Source organism: Monodelphis domestica, chromosome 1 (assembly GCF_027887165.1).
Source record: "Monodelphis domestica isolate mMonDom1 chromosome 1, mMonDom1.pri, whole genome shotgun sequence".
Classification (NCBI taxonomy): domain Eukaryota; kingdom Metazoa; phylum Chordata; class Mammalia; order Didelphimorphia; family Didelphidae; genus Monodelphis; species Monodelphis domestica.
In genome coordinates, this window is record NC_077227.1 from 405,975,044 (window position 1) to 405,999,319 (window position 24,276).

The 24,276-nt window shown below is 34.9% G+C and overlaps 1 protein-coding gene across 6 annotated transcripts in view; it reads left to right on the forward strand.

The window, feature by feature from the left end:
- RPRD1B (regulation of nuclear pre-mRNA domain containing 1B) overlaps nucleotides 1–24,276 on the forward strand; it is a 93,127-nt gene that overhangs the window by 18,887 nt on the left and 49,964 nt on the right. For all 6 annotated transcript variants that reach the window (XR_008915230.1, XR_008915229.1, XR_008915228.1 and 3 more), the window contains exons 3-4: nucleotides 4,799–4,932; nucleotides 22,443–22,555. Coding sequence is in view for 3 of the 6 variants with exons in the window: in XM_016423147.2 (XP_016278633.1) it covers nucleotides 4,799–4,932; nucleotides 22,443–22,555 (247 nt within the window). In the remaining 3 variants the exon portion in view is untranslated. The remainder of the gene's footprint in view (nucleotides 1–4,798; nucleotides 4,933–22,442; nucleotides 22,556–24,276) is intronic.

Here is a 24,276-nt window from a genome sequence, read left to right on the forward strand (position 1 = left end):
TATTTTCCTTCTTGGTCTTGTTTTGAGAAAATACTCATGAAACCAAAACCCCACAATAAAAACACAAATAAAATAAACTGAAAAATAGTATGCTTCCATCTGCATTGAGACTGTCAGTTTTTTCTCTGGAAGTAGATAACATTCTTTGTCTTAAGTTCTTCAAAATTGTCTTTGATCACAGTATTGTTGTTAACTATGTACAATGTTATTCTGGTTCTCTTTATTTCACACTGTATCAGTTAATTTTAAGTCTTTTCAGTTTTTTTCTAAAATCATCTTGCTCATCATTTCTTTTTTTTTTTTAAACCCTTACCTTCCGTCTTTGAGTCAATACTGTGTATTGGCTCCAAGGCAGAAGAGTGGTAAGGGCTAGGCAATGGGGGTCAAGTGACTTGCCCAGGGTCACACAGCTAGGGCTCATCATTTCTTATAACACAATAGTATTCCATCATAGGCATATACTGTTCAGCCATTCGGACACCCCTCAATTTCCAATTCTTTGCCTCCACAAAAAAAAGTTGCCATAAATATTTTTGTACAAATAGATCCTTTTCCTTTTGTTGTTGTTGTTGTTGTTGTTGTTTTGTTTTGTTTTTAGTCTTTAGGATATGGACCTAGTGATATTACTGGATCAAAGGGTATGCACAGTTTTATCATTCTTTGGGTGGGTTCCAAATTGCCCTCCAGAGTGGTTAATTGGATCAGTTCATAACACCACAGTAGATGTTTTTATTATCCCCATTTTGCAGTTGAGAAAATTGAGGCAGGCAGATTAAATGACTTCTTGAGGGTCACAAAACTAATAAGTCTCCTAGACCAGATTTGAACTGGGTTTTTCTGATTAGGCCTGGCTCTATATCCACTGTGCCACTTAGCTGGCTCAATTAATGTACATTATTATAATAAGCTAATAATTAAAAACATTATTGTGGCAGACTGGAATGAAGACTGGTCTTGGAATCATAAAGACCTGATTTTAAGTCTTACTTCTGGAATATAGGTAACTAGGTGGTATAGTGGAGAACTTGAGTAAGGCAGACTTGAGGTCAAATCTAGCCTTACACTTACAAGTTGTGTGACTCTGGACAAGTAATTTAACCCTGTTTGCCTCAGTTTACTCTTCTGTAAAATGAGCTGGAAAAGGAAATGGCAAATCACTCAAATATCTTTGCTGAAAACCCCAAATGGGGTCATGAAGAGTCAGACTGAAATGACTGAACAACAAAAAAATCTAACATATAAGCATCCTACCACTTTGGACAAAGCATTTATTAGTCTCTCAGTGGCCCATGAGACAATGATGTAGATACATTGTCTATCTGCATTGGTGAGGGGAATTTCCATTCTTGAGGAGATCCTTCCATTCTTGAAATCTTAGCTCTAGACTCTCCAACTTGACCACTGCACAATTTGACACTGTTGAATAGCTCTTCTCTTCAACTCTTTCCTGGATACTTGATTCATGATATTCTTTTTTTTTGTTGTGTTCCTATCTTTTTTTTTAATTATTACTTCTTATTTCCTTTGTTAGATCATTATCTAAGTTCTGAACAATTTGAGTAGATATTTGTCAGGACTCTGCCTTGACTCTCTTCTTTCTATGGACTCAGTGGACTTAGAGAGTGGGCATCTCTATACAAATGACTTTCATAACTACTTAGCTAGTCCTCAGCTCTCTCTTTGAGTTCTGGTCCTACATTACCCACCACATCTAAAAATTAATAAATTTGAGACAGAACTTATATTTATTTATACTCCTGAAATTGTTCTGTATAGTGTTTACTTATTTGTCTTTATATTTTTTTCTCCCAGTAAAATATAAGCTTCTTGAAGGCAGAAACTGTTTTTGTTTCTCTCTTTACATCCCTGGGACCTAGCATATTCCCCAGCATATAGTATATACTTAAAAATGCTCATGGAATGAATGAATTGTTGGAGGGTAGGTAATAGTGAGTTAAATGTTAAGAAATTTTATTTTCTCATCTTTCTCTGGAACCATATTGCTATCTCATTAATTTTTATTTTTTAATAGTAGCCTTTTTTAAGAAAATCTTTACCTACACACTTAGTTCCTTACTAAGATCAGTTCCAGGGCAGGGGAGTAGTAAGGGTTAGGCAACTGGAGTTGTGACTTGCACAGGAGCATACAGCCAAACTTCAGGACTTCTGGGTAAGCATGGTGGCAGTCTAGACCCGAGACGCTTCCTCTCCCCAGCACCCAACGAAATATACTACCTCAAAAGAACATAAAAGCCATCTTCAGAAGAATGGAGGGACTCAATAGTAGGGCGTAGCATTGAAGGTACACGGGGTTTGAGCATTTCCACACTATAAGAAGGAGGAAAAAGCTCCCACCCAAACGTGAACCAATATACCCTCCCCCACCTCACCTACGGAGCCAGAGTCAGAGCCAGTGCACACCAGAAACAGCGAGGGACACCTCTAGAGTGAGCTAGGGGCACCTCTAGGTCCTTGGGAGCTGACTAGGACTGCCGGGGATCTACCCCTGAGAGCAGTTACACAGGAAACCTCTGCACATTGGAGAGTGCAGACTGTGGGTACACTAGCGAACAGCAGAGGCTGTGGAGATTTGAGAGCTTGCCTCAGGCAAAAGCCTTGCTCCATAACTCCATAAAAAGAGAACCTGCCCATCTCACTCAGATTTCTGACTAAAAAGAGAAGGAAAAACCACCACAGTGATGGCTCATTGTGCCTAGGGCCAACAGATACCCTCCAAGAAAAACAGGAAGACATTGACTCTTGAAAATTTTTATGGAGGCAAAACCCAGGCTACAGAGGAAAAAAGAGGATGAAATTCAAATAAAATCAAAACCTTCCAAAAAAATGGAAGCTGTCCACAAGCTCTGGAAGAATTCAAATTGGAACTTATCAAAAAGATGGAAGCCTTCTGGCAAGAAAAATGGGAAATAATTCAAAGAGAGAACAGTATGAGAGACAAGAACTCCCAATTGGAGAAACAGCTGGAAGCCACAAAAAGCAGGGTAGACCAAACTGAAAAGGCAAACCAGTCTTTAAAGACCAGAATTAGGTAATAGGATCATACAGCCAAGAAATGTCTGAGGTCAGATTTGAACCTAGGACCTCTCATCTCTAGGCCTTACTATCCTCTGAACCAGTTGGTTTTCCTTGACATTTTGATTTTTGTACTGTGAACAAAACTAGACACGAGCACCATAATATTAATCAGAACTTAATTTCAGTAAAAAAAAAACAACTATTTATAACTAAATACGTTTTTGTTATAAAGGAGAATCAGCATATTCGTAGTCATACTTATTTAAAATCAGAAGATAAATAAAATCAGGTACAAACTATTATTTGTATGTCAATTCATAACTAGAAAGTATTCCTTTAAAATTCATCGAATAGGGGGACAGCTAGGTTGCTCAGTGGGTTGAGAGGCAGGCCTAGAGTCAGGAGGTCCTGGATTCCAATCTGGTCTCAGACACTTCCTAGCTGTGTGACCCTGGGCAAGTCACTTAACCCCCATTCCTTAGTTGGCCTTATTGCTATTCTGCCTTAGAACCCATACACAGTATTGATTCTAAGATGGAAGGTAAGGGTTAAAAAAAAATTCATTGAATTGATTTGAAATATCATTTAGGCTGGTTCTTAGGATGTAGCAAAATTCACATGAAGGAAAATAAGGGATGGAATTTTTTTCATTCAGATGTTTCCTCATCTGTAAAATGAAGAGGTTGAATTTGGCTTCTTGGGTATAAATCTTCCAGCTCTAAATCTTTGATCCTATGATCTGTACATCATAATCATTTTGAAGGGATAAAATAAAGATGACTCTTCTACTTAATTTTTTATTTTGGACAGAGGAGAATAAATGTATCATATTGATAAAAGGTCATTTTATTGAAAAGTACTCTTTCAGAGGCTTTAAAGAAAGAAGTTACAGGTCCTTTCTTTAGATGTGCAGTTATAAAGGACTCTTGTTTTTTGCCATGTGACCTCAATCTTCCTAGGCTCTTTGAACAGGAAAAATACACTTGGGCCCGTATTTGAATGTCTGAGAAATAGTTCAGAGATTTTTTTTTTAAACCCTTAACTTCTGTCTTAGAATCCATACTGTGGGGCAGAAGAGTGGTAAGGGCTAGGTAATTGAGGTTAAGTGACTTGCCCAGGGTCACACACCTAGGAAGTGTCTGAGGCCAGATTGGAATCCAGGACCTCCTGACTCTAGGCCTGTCTCTCAATTCACTGAGCCACCTCACTGCCCTTTGGAGATTTAAAAAAAAAAATGCATTTTTATTTATTTCTTTTAAATATTTTGGAGATTCTTTTAAAAATAATTAAACAATATTCACCTTGGATAATCAGCATATTTGTGTGTTGCCTTGGAAAATTTTATTGAATGATGAGTTTTGGTAAGTTTCTTAAAAGTGTGTTAGAGTTTAAGAATTCCTTTAAAAATCCTTAAAATTTCTAAACTCATTATTTTAATTATTAATATTTTGTTAGAAAATGGTCACAATAGTCAGACACATGAAAGGGCTTTTGTAGGGGACAGAAGCATAATTTCTCTGTTTATATTTATTTCCTAAAGGTAGAAAAAGGAAGAAAACATTGTCCTTATACATAGATGACATTTGAGTTCCTTTTATATTGTTCATCTCTCACAATAAATAATAATCTTTTTTTTGGATTTGGTTGCTGGGGTATTATCACAATACATATCTTCTTTTCATTGTAGTTTTTTAAATGGGTTTCATTTCATTTAAAGTAAAAAATAACTTTTTGATATTTTCTCCTTCCCGTTTCTTAATAGAGAGGCAGATGAAGGCTGTAAAAAGCCTTTAGAAAGATTGCTGAACATCTGGCAAGAAAGAAGTGTTTATGGTGGTGAGTTCATTCAGCAGCTCAAGTTGTCTATGGAAGACTCCAACAGCCCTCCACCTAAAGGTAGAAATATGTTTTATTGCTGGTCATTGACTGTTTTTAAAAGAGATGGTGTAAAAAATACAGTAGAAGTTTCTGTGACTAGTTAGCCATTAAAGGATTTATCAGAGAAATAATAGGGGTACTTATAATATTAGCTTATTTATATAGACCTTTAAGGTTTACAAAGCATGACCTCTAACAGTCTTATGAGGTAGGAAGTATAAAAATCATCTCTATTTTTTTAAATTTAAAAATTTTAATTACAAATTTCCACATGAAGTTTTCCAAAGTTATATGATCCATAGTGTCTCCCTCCCTTTTTCCCTCCTCCCTCCCAGAACTGACAAGCAATCTGGGTTATACATTTATTATCACACAAAACATATTTTCATATTATTCATTTTTGTAAGCGAATAATCTTATGGAACCAAAACTACAAATCATATACCCAAATAAATAAGTGATAATTCATATGTTTTCATCTGCATTTCTACTCCAACAGTTCTTTCTCTGGAAGTGGATAGCTTTCCTTTTCATAAGACCTCAGGATTGTCCTGGATCATTGTATTGCTGTTAGTAGCTAAGTCTATCATATTTTTATCTCTATATCTAAAGATGAAAAGATTTAGATTTTAAGAGGTTAAGTGAAGTACCATGGTCAAATAATGAATTGAAGCAACTCTAAAGACTGTTAGTGGTGAGCTGCTGATCTGCATTAATAGGTGTCTCCTCATTGGGAGTTCCCCATAGCAATAAAACTACAGGCATTGTGGCTGATGCTGGGGAAATATGCCCCCTCCCCTCCAAAAAAAGAAAAGTAAAAAGAAAATTTTACTAAGTAATACAATTTTACACAGCTAAGAAAATATAAGATAATTTAAGAAGAGAGAGCATGAGCTCTCTTGAGCTTGCAACTTGAGCTGAGCCTTCAAAGAAGCTATGGATTCTAATAGTTTGAGGTAAGTAGGAGTATATTCCAGAATGTGGAAGAGCCTTTGCAAAGGAACCAAATAAGTTTAGGAAGGAAGTAAGCTGGAATGTAGAGTAAATGAAGAGAATGAAATTTCTGGATACGTTTTTGTAGCATATGGTGCCAAGCTTAAGAATTTGTATTTTATCCTAGGGGCAATAGGGAGCCATTGATGATATTTGAGCAGAGAGTGAGTCAGATATGTTCCTTAGGAAGATTATTTCAGTATATATGAGAGGGCAAATTGAAAACTAGAAGAACTTTTAGGAGGCTTGAAGCATGAAGCAATGAGAACTTGGAGTAGGGTGCTAACTTTCTGAGAGCAGAGAATAGGAAGGATGAGAGGAAGTGTCCTGGAGGCAGAATTGACAAGATTTAACTAAACTTGATCAGATTTGGAAGATAGAGAAGAGGGAAGATTTGTAGGTAACTTCAAGGCTATCCATTTCTAATACTTTAGCTATCCCCCTTGTGTGACAAGATGAATAGTGGTATCTTTAGCAGAAAAAGGAAGGTTTGGAGGAAGGGTCAATGTCTTGCATGTAATTGGTGTTGTGAGACTGAAGTTCAGGAAAGTGTTTAGGTATGTATATTTATATAGAAATGACCATCACATCCATAGAGGCTAATTGAATCACTAAAAAGTTGGGTATAGAAGTGAAGAGGATCTAGCAGGGTAAGAACATGGTTGGCTTTTTGTCTTGCTAGTCTTGAACTTTATGCTACTTCTTAATTCAGCCTAGGATAATGGAGGTTTTGGTTACCACATCACATTGTAGACTTGTGTACATAATCCATTAAATATTCACCAGATCTATTATAGATGAATTGTTAGCTAGCCATGCTTCTTGTTTTATGTTTGTAGAATTGACTTATTGAACCCAAATGTAAGACTTTACATTTATCCCTATTAAAGTTTATCTTACTAGGCATAGCTTAATGCTATAGTCGTGTTGTGGTGAGTGAACCTATGGCATGTGTACCAGAGGGGACAATCAGAGCCCTCTCTGTGGGCACGTGTGCCATCATCTAGCACAGAGCCAGGGTTCTTTACAAGAAAGTCAGAGGGACATGGGATGGGGCTACTTCCTTCTCTCTCCATGAGTGCCTGAGGAAATTACCCACCCCTCTAAAAGGTTCACTATCATTGCTATAGCCTATTAAGATCTTTTTGGATCTTCACTATTGTCTAGTTATGTTAGCTATCCCTCATAGCTTTGAGTCATTTGCATGTTTGATAAATAGACCTACTCTGTCTTTAACCATGTGATTGATAAAAATGTTAAATAACACAATGTCAAAGAACCCTAGCTTACTGTGGTAGAGATTTCATTTCAGGTTAAAATATAGCTAAATCTTGATTAATACAGACTTGAATCATATGAAATTTGACTTAGTGTGAATTACAAAATACCAGGTCATATTTAATGCCAACCAAAACCCAAGATAAGACTTTTGACATGCTACTACATAGTCATTCTATACTTGATTATCCTCCTGTGTGGATGTGGTATACTGCTGCCTACTGTAAGTCATTAATTTTTTTATGAAGAATCTTACAAAATGGACAAAGGAAAGTCTAGTTTAATTGTAAACTGCCAGTGTGAAAAGAAAAGATTGGTTATTACATTAGAATAAAAACTTGCTGTAATTGAATAGCATTAATTTGATTATAGAAACTTTAAACTTGGATGAGATGTTGGAATGACTGAATCTATGGAATGGAATCGATAAAACATGCATGCAAAGAAAAATAAAAAGATAAAAGTCGCATCACTTTTTTGAGATTTGCATGCAACTATAAGGAAAAAGATGTTAGAAATACAGCATCTTTTTGTTTTATAGATTAAAGATTGCAATTAAAAACTCATTCCTCTTAAGAGCAGCCATTCAGACAAAAGCTTAATTTAAGGTAGTAGGAGAAACACTAATATTAGAGGGCAGAGAAGCTGACCACTCAGTGGCAAATTCTGTGACTACAGCAGCTCCAGTGTAGTGTATGCCATCACTCATAAAAGAACCATAAGTAAATAAGAGCAGGTTTGAGTTGTCTAAGGGAGTGTCCAAGAGACCATCTAGAGTCTTTTCTGCCATGGACACTAATGTCCAAATACACTAGTGTTTCACAACTGTGTAATGGTTCTCCTCAAGTTGGTAAATCTGGAAGCAAGGTGGTAGGGTTCATCCCAACTGGGAGCACTTATTATTCAAAATCAAATAAGTGCTCCCAGTTAGGAGCTCACAATCTAGGGTGTGACTTCTTTGAGTCTTTATTTTCTTCCAAGCCATAATATATCCAATTAGTTGCTAAGTTCTGCTCCCTTCCTAAATCTGACCATGTTACTTCTTGGCATAAGCTCTAACTGGCTCTCTCTTACTTCTAGGATCTAATATAACATATTCTGTCTTTTAACACTTTCCAGTCTTCTGCCTTACTTACTCATTTCCACATGTGCTGTGATCCACTTTCCTTTTTGTTCCTTGAGTAGAATATTCCATCTTCCAACTGCAGGCATTTTCACTAACTGACTTCTATGTCTGGAATTATCTTTTTCCTCATCTTCCAGTTGGCTTTCTTGGTATCCCTCTGAAGACCTCATCTTCTATAGGTAGCTGTTTCTTATTTCCTTTAATGCTAGTGATTATTTCCTATTTATCTGTCTCTTTTGTATATAGTTATTTGCATGTTGTCTCTTTCATTAAACTGTGAGCTCAGAAAGCAGGAAGTGTTTTTTTTTTTAATCTTTGTATCTTCAACAACTTAGCACTGTTCCTGGCTCATAGGAGGTGCTGAATAAATGCTTGTGAACTTGAGGTTACAGTGTTTGGTAGAGGTCAAGGAGGATGAAAATTGAGAAAAGACCATTTGATTTGGCCATTAAGAGATCATTGGTAATTTTGGAGAGATTAGTTTCATTGAATGAATAGGTTGGAAGCCAAGGATTTCAAAGTGAGTGAGAGGAATTTTGTCAAAAAAAGTAATAAAATTAGTCTCTTAGGAGTGGCTCTTAATAAATCTGTGCAGGCTCTTTGTGATCACTGCTACCTTTTTCAGATGTTCACTAACCAGCAGTAATTGAAGTCAAGCTCACTGCTCTATAACTTGTAACCTCTGCTTTTTTAAAAAAAATCTGTTCATTGTTTTTCAAGGATTACTGACAGGAGTAGCTTAGTGATTACATTTGTCAGTTTTTTCCTTTGGAATTTAGTTTGACTAGGTCTGGTGATTTGAGCTTATCAGCGATAGCTAGATGTTCTCTTAATATCTCTTAGCTTATTTTAGGTTTCAGCTCTTTTAGCCATTTTCATTTTATGCTCTCCTTGACAGAGAAGTGGAATGATAGTTGAGCCTCACTACTTCCTGTAAAGTACTCCTGTCCCATTTTAGATTCTCCTTTCCCCCCCTCAATATAGCTTAAAAAACAAACCGAATAAACAACTTTTTTTTGTCCTTAGTTTCTCCTATCAGCCTCTCAGTTCATTCTGAGTTTTGACATTCTTGACAGTACTTTTTCTTTTCTTTTTTTAAGTCCATATCTTCTGTCTTAGAATCAATACTGCAAATTGGTTATAACCTAGAAGAATGATGAGGGCTAGGCAGTGGGGACTAAGTGAGTTGCCCAGTCACAAAGCTAGTAGGTGTCTGAGACCAGATTTAAAGCCAATTGTCCCCAATACTTCTCTTTCAGAAGACTATGCCATGCTTTTGTATTCATACTGGTTACCTGCCCTTGCTTCCATTTTTTATACACCTCTTTAAAATCAAGGTTTCTCTGTAAGTTCCTCATGGAATAGTTGGTCTCTTTAGACAGCTTAAACCATTTCTTCTTTTCTTTAAACAACTTAGACCTTTTCTATCTCAACATAGAAGTTGTTTCTCTGCCTTCAGAAATTCATTGTGGAGAGCTTCCCATCTGTCCAGGACAGACTTACTCTGTAGGATCTTAAGAGATCATATGTATTCCTTTGCCTAAACTTGTGAAATAAGTTCTAAAACCTAATGTTCATGTCTTTACATGTCTGAATATTCTGCATATGTCTTTCCTTTCCTGTTACAAATTCTGAGATGAAGTGGCTGCTTCCTGCCATATTCCCATCATTTACACACTTCAATCAGTCTCTTTGCTGTTGAGAACCAGCTCGAAAAGAGCAATTTCCATAGTTGATTTTTCTACCTTTTAAAGAATGAAATTATTCAGACACACAAAGAAATTCACTAGTTACTCTGGTCTTGGTAGAGAATGAACTCCAACCGATCCCTAGCTAGAAGATCCCTATCACTCTTGTATCATACCTCCATTCCAAGCTTGTTATAGGGTTCCCAAATCCTTCATCTATTCAGTCTTTCTGTCTAGGGAGTCTATTGTTGCTCTGATATTCTTTCTGTTTCCTCCTCTCTTGATTTTTAGGTAAATGCTCTCCAATATGCTTCTCCTCTCTGTTTCCTAAATTTCCTGACATGAGTATATGTTACTATATAATACTATTAAATCTCATCCCCCTTTTGAATATTTATTCTTCCAGAACCATATTCCAGCCATGGTTCTTTTTTACTTGCATTTTTGTTTATTTGGTTAACATTTTCCAATTATGTTTCTCCCCCCCCATAATATTTTATTGTATTTTTATCCAATTACATGTACAGATATTTTTAAACATTTGTTTTATGACATTTTCCCATCCGTATTTGCTCTCTCCCTTCACTTTTCCCCAAGAAGACAAGTAATCTGATAGAGGTTCTATATGTACTAACCATGCAGTACTATTTCCATATTCATCTTATTGCGAAAGAAGTTACCTCACACAGGAAAGTACTCATGAAGGAAATAAAGTAAAAAATAGTATTCTTCACTCTGCATTCAGACTCCATCAATTCCTTCTATGGTAATGGATAGATAGCCTTTTTCATCATGAGTGCCTTAGAGTTTTCTTGTGTCTTTGCATTATTGAGAATGATTGTCATTCACAGTCCATCATTATACAATGTTGCTATTACTGTATACAATGAGATGCTCCTGGTTCTGCTCACTTCAGTTTTCATTGGTTCATTTAAGACTTTCCAGATCTTTCAGAAATCACCCTATTGGTCATTTCCCATGAGTCATTTCTTACCAAATCTTAGTATAATACTTCTAAAGTTCAGTTTTTCATCTTGTTACCTGTGCTTTATGCATTATGTGTTTACATGTGAAATCACTCCTGATTCCTCTTTAGGTTTTCTTTCCTTTGAATTGCTGGGCATCATTACTGCTGTTTTTTCCTGTATTTTTGCTACTTTGTATGTTCTTAGCTTTGATATACTGAGGCATCTTCCTTTTAATTTTAAAGCCCTTTTTATTAGGTTTTCAAGACTCTCAGGAGAGATATTTACATTAGCCCCTCTGCTGCTCTCTGTTCCTGGCAAAGAACCAATCATTTCTATATTTTTAAGCCATGGTCCAGAAATTAAGAAATCGTGGACTTGTAAACTTTTTTTTCCCCCTTCTTGAGTTACTCTGATTTGTTTTTTTCTTAGTGCTTCTATGTCCATTGCAACAAATATTTTTGTTCTCTTTTTACATTGTTGTCATTTCTAACTATATGCCTTACTCAACCCCAGACAAAATTTTGTATCAAGAGGTCCTTGTTTATAGGACTGTATAGGACCATCTGGGGGGACAAAATCTAGATCCATAAAATGTTATTAATACAGTTTATATCAATACTCAACCTAGAGACAGTGAGTTGATAAAATAGATCAAGAGTGCTGAGCCAGGACTCAATAAGACCTGAATACAAAACTTCCCCCAGGTACTTCTTTGCCTGGTGATCCTGGGCAAGTCACTTAACCTTTGTCAGCCTCAATTTCTCCACTCTAAAATGGGTGTATTAATAGCCTTTACCTCACAGGATTGTTGAATCAAATGAAATGATATTTGCACAGTCCCTAGCTCAAAGTAAGTGCTTAATTTTTGTTCCTCTTCTTTCTCCCTTTCTCCATATTTCATAAAATGGAAGCTCTTAAAATTCTGGAATAAAATGACTTTTTTTTTAACTCATGAAAACCAGCTTTTTTTTTTTTAATCCTGTACTCCAACCATAAAATCAACTCTATTTCTTTCCCAGGGCCATTCTTTAGTCCATTTTTCTGAATAAAACACCTTTTCCTTTCCTATCCATTCAAATCTCTTGGTTCTCTGGTCTGCTTGTCATTCAGGGCCCACTTCCAAGAACTGTTTTCTCCTTGTTGCTTTGCTTGACTACTGTGGCCTACAGTGGTTCCTTTTCTCCTCTGAACTTTACCATACATTTTAAGCTTACACTGCCTTATAGCATCTCTTTTAATTATTATTATTTATCATTCTAGCTGACTGTTTTGTCTCTACACCTAGATTGTAAGTTAATTGAGGAGAAACATGCATTATATTTCCTATAACAATTGATGCTTTGTTATTAATTTATTTTCATTTATTCCCATTCTTCCTGAAATAAAAACCCTTTCTTCAATCCAGGACACTGGGGGAGGATTGAATATTGTCTAATTAAAAGGCATACCTATGAAAACATTCATTTATTTAAAAATGATAAGAATTATTAGACAAGAATATTCCCTTTGGATGGTTTTTACTTTGTTATTGGCTGGGGTTTAAAAGTCCTGACTTAATAGAGACGATGGGAGAAGATGGATAATGGGTTCCCTAAGAAGTTGGCCCAACAGAGAATAGCTAAAAGACAAGACACTTATTGAAAAAAAATATTTCCTGGAAAATAGAAGTTTATTAGCAACTGAGCTCTTTATATTTGTCAGGGTGTGCCAGAGCCAAGTCTGACTAGTTCAGATTGATATGCTTTTAGAGTAAGTATTCACCTTGGTAATCAGCAAATTTTACAAATCAGAACTTGTGGTTTATTGTTTTACTGATTGTTTAGACTTAAGACACATGTTGATAATGTGTATTAAATTTTAAAATGTGTCAGTGAGTAGGTTTTTCTGAAAGCCGATTGTAAAACATTTATTAGCACAACACTTCTACCCTGACAGAGTGATCCTTTCATTACTTGACATTACTTCAGAGTCCTTTTGTAATAATAACTTTTTTTTTCTCTTAAGACTAGGATTCCCTATATAACCTAAGATGGAAGTGCAGAAGGTATTCATGAACTCATGGGCCAATCTCAATACTTATTTCGCATGAAAACTTAACCAATTCTGTTTTTCCTTAGATAATGCATAATAAATTCTGCTCCAGCCTTTTACCTTGAATCTGTGTGAGTCACCCTGCCACAAATGTGTTTCTTGTAAACAACATATAGTAGGATTCTAGTTTTTAATCCACTCTGCTATCTACTTCCGTTTTATGGATGAGTTCATCCCATTCACATTCAGTGTTAGGATTACTGTGTATTGCCCTTTATCATATTATCCCATTTAGATCCTGCTCTATTCCTTTTCACTTTGTTCTTCCTTACCAGTATTTTGCTTTTTATCACTCTACCACTTCCCCCTTCTTTCAGTTACCTCCTCCTTCCTTTGTCTTATTCCCCTTCTGCTTCTCTGTAGGGTGATAGAATTCTATACCCCACTGAGTATACTTGTACCCCCCCAACCCCACCCCGAGCCAGTTACAATGAGGTTAAGCATTGCCCATTACTACCCTTATCCTCCTCTCTCTGTAATGATTTTTTCATGCCTCTTTATGTTATATAATTTACCCCATTCTATCTCTCCCTTCCCTTTTCTCTCAGTGCAACCCTCTCTTTCACCTCTTGATTTTTTTACATATCATTCATATACATACATATTGCTTCATATCATCACATTTACATACATATATCATCTTATATTATCATATACATCACATCATAATTGGCTTATTTCTCCACCTTCTTTGGGGGTAAATTTCCTTCTATCTTCTCTACTACTAAGAGTAATTTTTGAGAATTACAGGTATCCTCTTTCCATGTAGACATATAGACATTTTGACCTTGGTGAGTTCCATAAATTTTCTTTTTCTTATTTACCTTTTTTGGGATTTTCTTGTGTCTCATGTTTGAACTTCACATTTTTTTGTTTAGGTTTGCCTTATTCTTCAGGAATTTTTGGAAATCTTCTAGCTTATTGAATATCCATTTTTCCCCCAAAAGAATATACTCAGTTTTGTTGGATCGGTGACTCTGGGTTGTAAACCCAAATCTTTTGCCTTCTTGACTGTCATATTCCATGCTGTTCGATCTTTTAATGTAGAATCCCCTAGATCCTGTATAATCCTGTAAAATACCTGATTGATATTTGAATGGTTTCTTTCTGTTTGAAGAATTTTCTCCTTAGGTTGGTGGTTCTTGAATTTAGCTATTACATTCCTGGAAGTTGTCATTTGAGGATTTCTTTCTGCAGTGATCTATGAATTCTTTTAATTTCAATTTTATTTTCTTGTTCAAGGATCTCTGGGCAATTTTCTTTGATAATTTCTGGTAGTGTCATGTCCAAGGGTTTTTCTTGATCATGGCTTTCAAGAAGTCCAATGATTCTCAAATTGTCTCTCCTAAATCTTTCTTTCTATGTCATTTTTTTCAATAAGATATTTCATGTTTTCCTCTTTTTTTTCATTCTTTTGATTCTGCTTTATTGTTTCTTGATTTCCCATGAAATCATTAAGTTTCTTAGATGGTCAATTCTGATTTTTAAGGCCTGATTTTCCTTTGACAGTTTTGGGTTCTCCTTTTTTCAATTGGCCTATTTCTTCTTGCATCACTTTCATTTCTCTTTCCCACTTTTCCTCTGCCTCTCTTAATTAGTTTAAGTCTTTTTTTTTTTTTAGTTCTTCCAGAATCTGTGTTTAATCCATATTTTTCTTTTGGACGTTGTGTGTGTTTCCTTTGCTTTCACTGTCTCCTTCTGTGTCTGTACCTTGCCCTTTGTCTCCATAAAAATTCTTTATTTAGGTGTTCTTTGTTTTTTCTCATTTTTCCTATCTAATTATAGGTAGGCTTGGGATGGCTGATATGATGATCCTAAGAGCTGAGAGGCCCCACTCCCTGCTGGTTTGGTTGACCCTTGAGATGCTGATAGCTTAAAGACTTGCCTCAGGCTTAGGTGTAAACTTTTGATCTCACTCTAATCTTGAACAGGTCAGGGGTTTATCAAATTCTAGTCCCTGGTTTAGGCTCAAGTTTTGGCTTCACTGTGTACTTGATCTAATCAGGCACACCTTGACAACCAACCCGCCCCCAACTATCCTAAGCCCATACAAGAATTCCTTGCGCTGGGGCTATGGTAGGTTTGAAATTTGAAAAATTTTTTAACTGTGAGTTTTAAAGATGTTAGTGTTTATTCCATTAAATTGAAGGTTTCCATATTTTTCTTTAAAGTCTTACCCTTTTTCAGTATAAGAAGTTATTTAACTTAACAATTCGAAGCCTTCTTTCCTTGGCAAGACTTTCTAGTCTTTGCCTTATGATTAGACTTTGGAGAAAAATGTTGGTATTAAACAGTGTTCTTATCTTCAAACCATTTTTGAAAAGCCTGATGTAGAGGAAATGTGTGACTAAATGTCATGGGGTATATAGTAAAAATAATACTGGATTTGGTGTCAGAGGGACCTGGTTTGAATCCTAGCTCTACTGCTTGCCACCTGCATGACCCGAGGGAGATCGCTTAACTTTTATGGGTGTTTTTTTCCTTCTATGAAAAAATAAAGAAGCTAGACTTGATAATTTCCTTTTTTAATCCTAAATCCTATGATCTTATTTGCAAGCTTGAAAAGATAGTATTGCATTTCTCTTTATTTTTGACACTGGACTAAAATAGCAATATAGGCAGTGTTCTTTTTTGTCCAGTGAAATTACTTTTATTTGCTCTAGAAAGAACTTTGATCCTGTTTCCTTTTCAAAAATACTACCCAAACGATAGGGACTTAGTATTTATTGATTTTACATATTAATTGTATTAGAAATAAGAAAAATATATTATCTTTTCTATTTTAATATTGAAGATGACAGGCCAATGGGTATAGCTTCTTTTCTAAATTTAACACTGTTTTTAAACTTAACACTGTTTTTAAACTGTACTCTTCATAACAATACCTTGGATCTGTTTATCAGAATTCTGACAAATTTCTTGACTCATTGCTCCCTTAAAGATGTCAACTATTTTTTTTATTTGTTTTATTTGTGCTTTAGATGTTGACAATCTTGTTTTTATCCTGGATGATGGAAAACAGGATTCATTAAACATGGAGAGAGGGAAAAATCACTTCCCCACTTGCTTCTTCCAGCACTAGTTTTTCTGAACAAAGGTTTTGGAGGGAATGAAAGAAAATATGCCCAATTTTATATTAGTATCTTTTTTATCTCCCCATCTTCCTCCATCCAATAGCCTTAGATGTAAGAGATTAAGAAGATAGCATGGGTAAAGCAGGTGCTTTATGTCATGTGAAATATTATTGTGGTCCTTAGGTCATAATTTCCTGGTTATTGGTATTAAGGATTTGCATGAATTTATAATTTTGAACTATAATTTTCCTGAATTCAAACCCTATCTGTGACACTTAAATATCTATGTGACCTTGGATAAATCACTTAACCTTACAGAAAGTAGCATAATCTCAAAGTTGAAGGGACATTAAAAGTTTTTTGATCCACTCTGCACAGGAGTCTATTACAACTTCCCCAATAAGAGGTCACCTAGCCTTTATTTGAAGACCTTCATTGATGAGGAATCTACTGCTTTCTAAGGTAGCCAATACCACTTTTGAACCACACCTTTTGTTAGGAAGTTTTTCTTTTATACTGCCTCAATCTTGCCTCTTTTTCAACTTTGTTCCTATTCCTTCTAGTTCTGCCTCTCCTGCCAGGCAGATAAAATTTAATTCCTCTTTTCATGTTACAACTCTTCAGAATACTTGAAAACAACTACTAGAATAGTTGAGTTGTGATCTTATCTATCCTAAACATCAGCCTATCCTTCTGTGTTATTTCTGGTCTCCTCATTATCCTGTTCTTTCTTTGGATGCCCCACAAATTCATTTTGAATCCTTGCTTTGGCAGGTGGCTAGATTATTTCATCCCATGTGTCTCAGTTACCTCCTGTGTAAAATAGGAATACTAATACCTGTATTCCCTGTTTCATAGGGTTGTCAGGAAAGTATCTGTTAAAGGAAGTGTGGATGTTTAGCTTTAAGAAGAGACAACTTGGATGAACTGGATGATTTCAGAAAGAACTGAAGAGATTTACATGAACTGATGCAGAGTGAATTAAGCAGAACCAGAAAAAAAAATTTTACCCAGTAACAGCAATATTGTGGAACGGTTAAATATGGTAGACTTTGCTACTAATAGCAATACAATGTTCCAGGACAACTCTGAGGGATTTATGAAAAAGAATGCCATTTAACCTCCAGAGAAAGAACTGTTGGAGTAGGACTGTAGATGGAAACATGATTTATCACTTATTTATTTGAGTATATGTTTTGGTTTTATAAGATTATTGATTTATGAAAATGAATAATATGGGAGAAAAAAAATAACTTGGAGAGACATAAGAGCAAATATTTGAAAGACTGTCTTTGTAGAAGAGAGTTTATAAACTTATTCTATTTGGCCCCAAAGAGTAAAACTTGGAGGAAGGTACAGAAAAGGGAATTTCAGCTTAATATAGACAAGACCTTCTCAACCATTAGAATTTTCCAAAAGATGAGTGGGCTACCTCTGAAGATAACAGGTTCAGTCAGCATCAGAGATTTTAAAACGGAATGGAACCTGAGAAGCTATCTGGTCTGGCTCCTTCATTTTTGTAGATGAAGGATCAGTGACCCAGAGAGGTTCAGCGATTTGACAGAGAGCACATATATTTAATGATAAAAGGCAAAATTTAAATTCAGGCCCTTTGATTCCAAATTTGTTGCTTTTCTCTGAATACTCTGCTAACTCAAATATAAGCCTGATGACTATTTTATTTTATCTTTAACATAGATTTATTTATTCATTTGTTTGTTTATTTAATGTAGAGTATTTTTCCATGGTTACAGAATTCCTATTCTTTCCCTCCCATAGCCAAGAGCAATTCAACTGAGTTTTACAGGTATCATTGCTGATGACTATTTTAGAGCATAGTTGTAGAAGGGATTCTTGGTCAGTTATGAGTTGAGTTGAACTAGATAGGCTATTGCACTCTTCCAACTCTTAAATTTAATTTTTTCCCAAGCAACAATGGTGTATCAGTTGCTCAAGAAACCATTATTAAGTACCTACCATACATCAGGTAATGTGCTAAGTGCCAGATACAAAGGCAAAAATGACAAATTTCCCTCTTCCAAAGGAGGCTATATTTTGTCAGAGGAGACCGGTCCAAACAATAGAAGCTTCATATAGAAGCAACACTTGAGACTGAGGCTTAAAGGAAGTAAAATTTATTTCATGAGACCATTGTGAGGAGCCAAAAGTGTTCCAGTTGTGTAGGACAACCAGTGCAAAGATATGGAAATAAGAAATAGATTTACATGTGTGAGGAACAGCCAGGAGGCCAGTTGGGCTAGATTGTAAATTGTTTAGTGCAAAGAGCACTGGACCTATAACCAAGAGACCTGTGTTTCATTGCCAACCCTTGTGAGCTAGATTGCCATTAGGCAAATCAATTTACATCTCTAAACCTCAATTTCTTAATCTGAAAATTGGGGATAATATTTATACTGCTTGCTTGATAAGTTGTTATGATGAAAGAACTCTTTAAACTTTATAAATGTACTTTATAAATGTGAGTTATTATAATCTAGTAAGATTCTCAGGAGCAAATATTGTTGTCATCTTGTGGTTTAAAGAAATTAATAGTATAACATTGCTTCCATTGTTGATAGAGAGGTCACCTGGCACTTGGAGCCAAGTGGCTGAGAATATGTAGTTACTGATATGCACAATTCATATTGTTTAGGGATGTATGTCTTGCTCCTTTTATTATTCTAGCTTTATTGCAGTAGGCCCCCACTTTAAAATAGGAAGCCTGAAGAAATTAAAGTTACTTGACATAGAACCAGAACTATAATACAAGTGTCTTGCTTTCTGGTCCAGTATACTTTCTGTTACCATAGGATGATTATTTGCCCTATCAGAAAAATCAGGTTTTTTTGTTGGAGAAGGCAGATCAGACAAGTGATTCAATTGATAAAAAGAAATTCCTAGTCAGGAGACTTCTTTTATCAGTACAGATCACCACCTGCTCTGCAACTTAGATTTAGTGAGTTACTCATTACTCAAAATGTTACTCATTTTGTAAAGGGTTTCTGCACAGTTTCCCCTAGTTGGCTTCTCTACTACACATGAGAGTTTATTTTACAACCTGTTTTATAATTCAGCTTTTTAGGCATATATTTATGGTATAAAATACATGAGGTACATCTTCAAATATATCCTTAAGTATATTGCTGTATTTAGTCTTGATAGAAAGATTTAAATTAATTGAGGTTGGGCTTGACTTTTTTAAATCTGGCCTTGGAGGCAACTGACTGTTGGATGAATTTGCCCTGTTTATTTCAGATTACTGTTTGCTACTCTAAATTTGGATCTAGCAACTAAGTTAAACCTTTATAGCAACTTTGATGTCGAGTACATCTTAAATTTTGTTGGGTGAAATATGAGAAGTAGAGAGCAAACTGATGGAATAACAGACTGTTTTCTTTATATTAAGAAAGATTGTATTAGTTCTGGGACTTGTGGATTATCTTGCTACACAAAGGTCCTTAATGCCCTCTGGTACCTATCAAAAAGTAAATGGACTTTTTATTTACAGAAATTTAGTAAGTTTAGGGCTAAAGCTAGTTTCTGACATAATACATTGAGGAAATAAAAGTATTTAGGATGGATAAGATTATGATTATAATATATTTCAATAATTCATACTCTTCTCTTTCCGACTTCCTAGTATCCAGGCTGATGAACAAATAGCCACAAATTTGGCATCTTATAAGTAAAATTATTAATCTATAGGAGGATTTGGAGCTATGATTTGGTTTGTCTGTATAGCAGACATTTTGAAGATCTGAGTTTTAATCCTGGCCTCTACATTTTATAAGCAATGTGACCAGGGACAAGTCACTTAATATATCTTAAGTTTCATCTTCTTTATTTGTGAAAAATGTGAATGATAATACCTTTTGGCATCTCGCAGATTTGTTGTGGGATTGTATGAAAATGCATTTACTTGCAAATATTTTTGAAAAAGCATTGAAGCTTGGCATACATATTTCTTTAATACTTCAAAAGATTCATGATTTCATTGGCATGGGTCCTCCCACTTCTGGTATAGATTATTATAGCCCCTTCAGGTAAAAAAACAACAACAAAACTTTAATAATTTGTTAATATCTCATATTGAGAACGTAATTGGTCCATAGCCTAAAGATATCTGATCCTTTAATAGATAGACCTGTATCTCATGCTTTTCAATCTTGATGTGATTTACCAGAGCTGGCATTTTGCTGGCCTAGCTTTCAATATAGCCCAGGGTGTGACCATGATGCTATGCTAGAGCATTGGAGGAAAATAAGTATAGAGTACTGTCATTGTCATTATTAGACTTATACAATTTGTAGCATTTTCTTTCTTTTTTTTTTTTTAATGTGGCTTTTTTAAACACCATTGTTAGGTTTCTTGACTCTAGTGTATACCCAATTGTTCCATTTTAAAGATGTTTTAAATTATTTTTTTAATTAACATTCAAGCCTCATATAAGGAACAGTGAATGTCTGAGATAGAAGAATCATGCAGTCCAAGAACATGGTGGCCATAATTGGTGTGAGGTTTGTCAGAACAAATTGCTGTGGTGATGATGAGGAAAGGGATAATAGCTTGATTGCTCATTGTTTATCAGGGCTGAAAGCTTTGTACTTTTTTTGCATTTTTCTTACTATTCCCAGTAACATAAGCTTTTAGATGTAGACCTTGAAGGTAGATGAGAAAACTGGTGCCTGTGAAGGGTAAGTGACTTGCCCCAAATAATAATAAGCATCAGAGATGGAATTTGAAACTGAGTCCTCTGACTCCATAGTTAATTGCTCTTTCCATTGTACTCCACTGCTTCCAAGGTAACAATTGTAGATAGCTTCCTTATTGTACTTGTTATATTCTTGATAGTTTGAGAGACTTCCAAATTAGGAATCCTGTGGATTTCTTTTTGATTATGTTTGGCATTCTTTTGTGAAAGAATTGTTGCACAAATGGACAAATATGATCATTCACAGTGCTCCTATTTTTGACAATCTAACCTTAGCTGCTCTTTCCTATAGTAGTGAATAACAGCTACTCATATTTCTGTAGCCTTTTTAAGTTCTACAAAGTACTTTACCTACTATACGGCCATATGGTGGGGAGTATAAGTATCTTCATGCTACACAGATCAAAATTTAGATCTACAGATAAAGATTCAGTGACTTTACTGATGTCACACAGCAAGTGAGTAGCAGGGTTGAGGCTTTAACTTATTAAGTCTCTTTACTGAATCAAGTTCAATTCTTTTTCTCCTATACTGATGGAAAAGGTTATGGTTTCTCATAATTTTATTTTCCATGACTTTTTGGATCTTTCGTCATCTCAGATTTTAGATTATTGCCCTTTAAGTAGCATATCTTTAGGATCATATAAAAATCTTAATATCTTCATTCTGTGGATTTGTAATTCACTCTATTTGTTTCTTTGTAATAGTTCTGACTTTTCTGTCCAACGTAATGTAACAATAATTATTCAAAAGCAATTGGTATATCTCTTTACTAATTAAAATTTGAAACATGTGGAAAAGTGAAAATTACTAATTGTCAATGAAAAAGATTTAATTTCAAATGGCCTTTGGGCAGTTTATTTAATTTCTGGACCTTTTATTTAGTTTCCTTTTTATTTCTCAGTAATGGTTATTTTTATTTTAATGTGAAATTTTATGTATTTCTTAAAGGCCTAATAAAAAATCATAGATATGTAGTTGAAAAGGGCTTAAATTTTTGATCATGCATTTTTATGTTGTCTTCAGTAATTTAAAAAGAAAATCCATAGCAATGAAAACTTACATATGTAAGGAGTAAAGATATCTCTAAAATGTCAGTTATAGTGGATTATTTAAATAAACTGGATTATAAGATCATAGATTTAGAGTTAGAAGAGCCTTAGAAATAATCTAGACCAGCATCTTCATTTTACACATGCAGAAACTGAGATTACGAGAGATAAAATGACTTAAATGGCAGAGCCAAGATTTGTACTCAGGTCCAAATTTCCTGGTGTTTCTTATTTCCTTTTTGTGTCATGAAGTTTTAGAATTAAATAGACAATTTAATAAAGTTTCACTTTTAAAAGACTATTGCAGATATTTTTTCATCCTAGTATAAATTGACATAGACCAGTACCATCATTGGTCATGCCTAGTACTATATACCACTTAACACCCATTGTCTAGCCCTGACCACTCTTCTGCCTTGGAACCAATACACAAAACTTTTTTTTTCTGAATTTGTAAAGATTCTGCCCTGAATTTGAATATAAAAAATAATGTATATTATTTAATTGACTGCATGACTCAGTTTGCTTATATTTTGTTGTCATATAGCCACAGAAGAGAAGAAGTCTCTCAAACGAACCTTTCAGCAGATACAAGAAGATGAAGATGATGATTACCCTGGAAGCTACTCTCCCCAAGATCCAACTGCAGGCCCTCTCTTGGTATGTCCAGTAACTACTTTAGATTTACCCCTTAGGCAAATTATGAATAGGTAGCAGCAAGTATAACAGTTAAAAAAGATAATTTTGATCATATAATTTGAAAAGCTTTTGCACAACAAAATTAATGCACTAAAATGAAAAGATAAAATCATATGGGGGGGGGGATTTTTGTAATCTGATATTTCTGAGGGTTTGGTATCCAAAATACATGGACAACTAACAGATCAATCCAAAACCAAAACTTTCCCCCCCAATAGTTAAGTGGTCAAAGAATGTGAATAAATAATTCTCAAAATAATTGAATTAAAGAATCTTCCATACTATTAATGATAAGAGAGATCCAAGTCAGAGTATTATCTACCTCACTCCCAACAAATTTTCAAAAATGACAAAGATATCTAATTGGATAGTGTCATATCAAAAATAGTGTTTAGAGGAATTATGGAAAGGCATAATCACTAATGTATGTTGGTGAAGCTTTGAATCTTTACACCTGTTCTGGAAAGCAGTATGGAATTATTCAAAGAAAGTAACTAAAATATCACTTTGACTCAAGAGATTTCACTACTGGGTATATATACCTCAATGAGGAGGACATTGACAACAGGAAAGTCTCCATACACCAAAATATTTAAAACAGCATTTTTGTCATAGTAAAGAACTGGAAACAAAGTAAGTGCCTATCAAATGGGATATGGTGAAACAAATCATGATACATGAATTTTAGAAATATCACTATACTGAAAGAAACATGGATACAGAGAAATGTGAGAGACAAATATGAACCAATGCAAAGTAAAGTAACCAGTGCCAGGGAAACAATGTACTCAATGACTACAGCAAATATAAAGAATAACTACTACAAAACAATTGGAAATTCATGTTATGGCTTTCCACATCATTTGACCAACAAAATAGCCAACCAGGCTCTCTACCCCTCTCCCCCAATTCTCATACTCAGACCTTTCCAAAATAGAAATTAAGCACCAAAAATAAAACAATTTCAGCTGCCTCCATATTATAGGATACTCCAAACCCAAAGAAAGTGAAAACTTAATGAACTAGTTCATTAACTTAGCTTACTCAGCATCCTGTCTCCCACCATACTCTACATTCTCCAAGAAGCAAGGCTCTGGTAGCCTACCAGAACCATGGGCTTGCTGAAGAATATTACCCTTTCTCAGCTTCTTTCCATTGCCTGTATATTCTTTGTCCAAACTGCAGAAAATTGCTAAGGCTACAATTGCCAGTGAGTTAAATTGTTTTATATTTTCCTTGACCTAGTCTGTCTGTTCTATTGCTCTGCTTCTTTTTCTTCTTTTTTACAATAACAATTGGTTTTGATGATGGCTGCTTTAGAATGTAATTTAAAGTCTAGAAATGCTATTTCCCTTATATCCTGATCTCTTGTCATCATTTCCTTTGACATTATAGATCTAAGTGACTTTTATTTTATCCAGCTCTGTAAACTATTCCCTTGATAATTTTGTAATAGCATTGAAAGTATAAATTAACTGTCATAGCATCGCCATTTTTATTATATTGGCACTGCCTAGCCAGGATGACTGAATATTCCTCCATCTTTTTAAGATCTTTATTTCTTTAAGGAGCACTTTGTAATTGAATCTCTACAAGTCTTTTGTATGCTTTAATATCTACCTGATACCTTATATGCATCTTGTAGTTATTTGGAATAGGATGACCTATTATTTTCCTAGGAT